Here is a 5,324-nt window from a genome sequence, read left to right as displayed (position 1 = left end):
GTGATGTTCACCAACTTTAGATAAATCCACTATTTTTTCTTCTTTGTCTTGTTGAATAATTCCTTGATAAATAACAAATTGGACAATAAAACCATAGGAGGAGGATGTGATGAAACTTCAATCATTGATCAACGTCATTTCTCTATCTAAAAATTGAAAAAACATGTTTGATTCATGTTCTTTTCTTTTGTTTATGAGTTTAAACTTGAAAGTAACTTCTTCTGCCATTATCTCCGTTGAGATTATTAGTCCCACATTGTTGGACAATCTAAGATCCTGCGGTTTATAATTTTTAGGGCCTCTCCATTCATTGTCAATTGATTTTGAGTTGGATGTCCGTATTTTAACATGGTATCAGAGCAGGCTATTTGCGACGAGTCATTGACCGCACCTTTACTCCGTGTCACCCGATTTACTGTCCACGTGTTAGATCCAGCAATGCTACACGTGAAGAGACGTGTTGAAATTATTATTGGTTTATAATCCTTTTGGTTTATAATCCTTAAGACCTTTGCACTCATTGCCAATCGATCTTGAGTTAGACACATGTATTCTAACAATCTCTACATCTCCATGTTGTTTCCATCTCTTCCATCTCTTAATTATTACTCTAGTTCATGACATGGAGAATGACATGTTTTACAGGAGAGGAGAGTGAATAATTAATGACCTAGTATTAAGTGGTCTATAGAGATTTGTGATACTATAGTAGTGGATAGATTGTGATTACTTACTGGACCTACTTTTGAAAAAACAGATAATTGTTCGTTAGAGATGTTGGTATGTCCATTTGAAGGAATAGATGAAGATCAAAATCGAGTTAAGGCGAATAAAGATAGGTTTGTTTAATCCCACCCGTTATTTCGTGCGTCAACTCTTACCCGTGTTAACAGAAAGAACAATGGCAGGGTTAGTAAATAAACTTAAATTTTAATATTCATTTGATCAATTCATAGTATAACCATTTTTTAAATGTGAAAAATATTAGAACCACCCAACTATACGGGTTCAATATTTAGAAGCCCCACAAAATGGATCCTCCATTATCAACTCCATACTTTCAATTTTTGATATTTTTAGGCTGAGAACTTTTATTTTTGGGGACAGGTTTTGAATTCTTTCAGACTGCTGACGTCAGCAACTTTTTTAATAAATCTAAAAATACCAAAAATAACCTCCAGTATTTATATTCATTTTATAACAGAAACAGAAATTCAATTCAGTTTTTTTTAGCTCTCTCTTCTCTGCTCTCGTTTATTTTTCTTCAGTAGCAGAATTAGGTTGATTTCTTTTACACGAATCGTTGCATTGAAGAACAAGGATTCGTTAGTTTGCTGTTGTGTTGAAGGCGAGAGGAAGAAAAAGGATTTGTTATTGTTTTTCTCAATTTGTTGATGTTATTCACTGGATTTCAGATCTGACGAGATTGAGTTGATGCATTGAAAAACAACAAATAGGTTTGTATCAATTTATCTTTTCTGTTTGTATCAAATAGGTTTGATTCATTAGTTTTTCTGAGTGATTGTTTGATTTCTATCTTCTACTGGATTTTTGTTTTGTTTCGATTTTGTTGAGTCTGAGAAGAGGAAGAAGACAGGTTGGAATAGAGAAGCAATCAACATAGGTGTGTTATCGATCTAGTTTTCAGTTCCATTGATTTCAATTTTTATGATTTGGATCTAGTTTTTTAATTTTTTGATTTGGTTTGATACTGAGAATGTTTTTGTTGATACTTACAACAAGTTTGGTTGATACTGAGAAGAGGAATAGAAAAAACATTGTTTCAGAAGAAAGAAAACAACAAATCTAGGTAAGAATTTTATTTTGTTTTGATTTCAGATCTGTTTTCAATTTATTTATTTTTGAATTATTTGTTGTTCTTGCATGTCCGATCTGAGAATTTATTGTTTACTTTCTGTTGATACTGAGACGAGTATGAAGAAACAATTTTGTTTCAGAAGAACAACTTCAAATTGATTTAGACATGATGTTTTTTTGTTACAGTATGTGTAACTTGAGGTTACACATATATATCCTGTTGTATTTTAATCATGTGTAAGGAAGATGCGGATACAATTTTGTTTCAGAAGAACAACAATTTTGTTTCAGAAGGAAAACAATTGATGTAAAGATGATGTTTTTTAGTTACAGCATGTGTAACTTTAGTTTACACATATATATCTTGTTGTATTTTAACCATGTGTAACTTGAAGTTACATATATATGTCCTGTAACATGTTTATTTGTAAGCAGTTGTATCATTTGTATCTTTTACTCATATTTATCTTGCCGCATAGAATATACTTCTCACGAGGGGGCAACGCCCATGAGTGAATTGCGTTTGTTTTTTTATTTTGATATTTTTATTGTATGTTTGTAGTTTCCAGGTTGTCATGGATGTTGTTAGTTGCATTGTTGTTGTTCGCTTATTTTAAGATTTCATTACCATGCGTGTTAATACTGATATCAAACTTGATGAGTTTAAGGAACAAGTTTGCAAGGAATTGAAGCAATTTACTCCACTTGGTATTTGTTTCTTCTTCCGAGAAGGTGGGAAAGAATTTCCGCTTGACTGTGATTATTCGTTGCAAGCTCTTGTATCCATCACAAATAGTAAAAAGAAGACCAGTATCGATATTTTCTTGCAAAATGTTACTTATGTAGCCTCTTCATCTAGCTCTAGGGAAGATTCTTCTATTTCTAATGGTTCTAGTAAGTCTTCGTCGAGAAACAATCGTTCTGTTACAATGTATTTGGAAGATAAAAGCAAGCCTGCAAAACCTTTGTTATCGGATGGTTGGTCCAAGATCCTTGGTGAGATTGGTCATGTGTTTATTGAAGGAGTTAAGCAAGTCAGGGTTGCTTTCACCAAGTATCTTCTTTGAACTGGTTTCAACATGGTTGTAACACACAATGAGCGTTCTAGGTCCACGGCTAAGTATGCAGAAAAATGATGCGGCTGGAAATTTCATGCAGCTTCTATTGATGAAAAGAACGAAATGTTTCAGGTAGGTTTTCTGTGTTCTGTCATCTTATGCTTAGCATATGTTATGTTTTGTTACAGTATGTGTAACTTTGGGTTACACATGATGTTTTTTACACCATATTGTTTTTGGTTGTTTTGTTTATATTTTGTATGAACTTCTTCAGGTCAGGTCTTATAACCCTGAGCACATTTGTGGTGTTGGTGGGCGCAACTTGAATCAAAAATACTCCACCATCTTCACGTCTAGTTTGATTGAGGAAGAAGTTCGGAAAAATCCTCACAAGAAGCCTAAGCAAATTGCAGATGATTTCCAGATAAACTATGGGATTACCATGGAGTACTATCAGGCCTATAATCGCAGGGAAAAGGTTTATAAGACCATTTATGGCGACGATGTGAAGTCATACTCGCACTTGGTATGGTATATTGATGATATAAAGGAAACCAACCCTGGTAGTGTGATAAAGTTTGAATTTGATCCTGCAAAGAAACAGTTCCAACGGATTTTCATTGCGTTTGATGCATGCATCAAAGGGTACCGATTTTGTCGGCCAATGGTATACTTGTATGCTACTTTCCTTACTGGTAGATTCAGAGTTTGCTTGATAGCAGCTACTGGTATCAATGGTGGTAAAGGTATGTTTCTTTATGTTTTTTTTTGAACTACTTTAGTTAACAAATAATTAAGAGTTACACATTGGTTTACTCAGTGTGTAACTAAGAAAATAACATCTGTAACTTTAAGTTATACATTTGTTTTAGGATGTGTAACTTGTATTTACACATTGTTTTCTGTTTTTGTGAAACTTATTATTTTTTCAATTCTGCACAATTTTTTTGTAGGATTTTTACCACTTGTTGTGGCACTAGTCGATTCTGAGACTGTCAATAACTGGGAGTGGTTTATATGGAATTTGACTGAAGTTGTTGGCGATGGGAGGCCAATTACCTTCCTTTCGGATCGCCATGAAGGACTCTTGCAGGGTGTTCCACTTGTCTATCCAGATTCGTTCCACAGCTTTTGCTACTATCATTTGAAGACTAATCTGCCCATCAATGGATCAGATCCTAGGTACACGCTTGTGCTGGACCTTTTCCAAGAACCAACATACGCACTCTCACCTAAAAACCATGCTAAGGCCATACAGAAAATTAGAGATTTGAACTGTGATTGGGTGGCTGTTTACATCGAGACCATCCCACCTGAATCATATGTGAATGCCTATTTCAAAGGTTGTCGGTATGGACGCACATCTAGGACACTAGCAGAAGCGCTCAATAACTGGGTTATGGTTCACAAGAAGATGCCTGCATCTGCTCTTCTTGATCAGGTTAATAGAGTATTTTTTTGTTGTATTTTATTTCTTGTTTTGTCACTTTTTATATTCATAAGTATTTTTCCTTTTCAGATTAAGAGGAAAATAATGGTAATGATGGAAGACCGTTGTGAAATTGGCGCTAATATGATGACTCCATTAACCCCAGAGTATGAGGAGAAGCTTGAGGCTCTTCAAGATGAAGGTTTGTCTTGGGAAGTATTGGTGGCTAGTCCTACCGTGTTTGAAGTTTTTAGCGAAAGCACTCACATGGTGGACCTCGAACACCAGACTTGCACCTGTCAAAGGTTTTGTTTCTTATGCTATTTTTTTCTTTTGTATGTTCATTTTTTGAAAGTTTACAGGATGTGTAACTTCTAGTTACACTAGACATATGGATATGTAACTACTAATTACACATCTTATTTTGCATGTGTAACTGGAAGATACACATCCCGTATATGCATGTGTTTCTAGATGATTTTTTTGTGTTTTATGATTTCCTTGTGTAACTAGCCGAGTGTTTATATTCTTTCTTTTTTTAAGGTGGCGTGTATACGGTTTCCCTTGTTCTCATGCTCTTGCAGCCATACGGAAGATTAAACGTGAGGCTATTGATTTCATTTCACCTTATTTTACGAGCGACTATTTTAGGAAGACTTATTTGCATGCCATCCATCCAATTCCAAACTACAACAGGCCTGTTGAAATTAAAGAAGGTGACATCATCAACCCGCCTATCGTAAAGAAGCAACCAGGTAGACCCGCAGGAAAAAAGGATTCTAAGTAAAGGTGAGAAGAAGGTAAAGAGGAAAGTTCATTGCAGCAACTACAAGGAAGCAGGTCACAATAGGCAAGTTGCAAGAATCCTCCAAAGCACACACCCCCTAGCTTGAGTCTACCAAAGTTTATTTCTGCAAGTATAAATTTTATGTGTGGTTTCTTATTTGTCTTGGATTATTTGTTTTTTAGTTTTCTTCATTTCGGTTCGCATGGACCAAACATTTTTATTTTTCTGCAAC

General features: G+C 34.9%; 1 protein-coding gene across 1 annotated transcript; it reads left to right on the top strand.

Annotated features, from left to right (window-relative positions):
- The first annotated feature begins 2,447 nt into the window (after window positions 1-2,447).
- Window positions 2,448-5,092, top strand: LOC113290750. The gene is made up of 7 exons (XM_026540334.1): window positions 2,448-2,712; window positions 2,977-3,008; window positions 3,334-3,622; window positions 3,830-4,278; window positions 4,396-4,507; window positions 4,668-4,704; window positions 4,849-5,092. Exons 1-7 carry the CDS (start codon window positions 2,448-2,450, stop codon window positions 5,090-5,092), a joined length of 1,428 nt encoding a protein of 475 aa, XP_026396119.1.
- Window positions 5,093-5,324: the final 232 nt, after the last annotated feature.

The sequence above is a fragment of the Papaver somniferum genome, chromosome 6, assembly GCF_003573695.1.
Source record: "Papaver somniferum cultivar HN1 chromosome 6, ASM357369v1, whole genome shotgun sequence".
Taxonomy (NCBI): domain Eukaryota; kingdom Viridiplantae; phylum Streptophyta; class Magnoliopsida; order Ranunculales; family Papaveraceae; genus Papaver; species Papaver somniferum.
Note: the sequence above shows the minus strand (reverse complement) of the source record. Positions and strands in the feature narration are given on the sequence as shown.

Coding starts and splice junctions, on each gene's coding strand:
- LOC113290750 (XM_026540334.1), top strand. CDS start 2,448: ATGCGTGTTAATACTGATATCAAACTTGATGAGTTTAAGGAACAAGTT. Junction 2,713..2,976: donor TTCTATTTCTAATGGTTCTA/GTAAGTCTTCGT, acceptor AATTTCATGCAG/CTTCTATTGATGAAAAGAAC. Junction 4,279..4,395: donor CGCTCAATAACTGGGTTATG/GTTCACAAGAAG, acceptor TTTCCTTTTCAG/ATTAAGAGGAAAATAATGGT.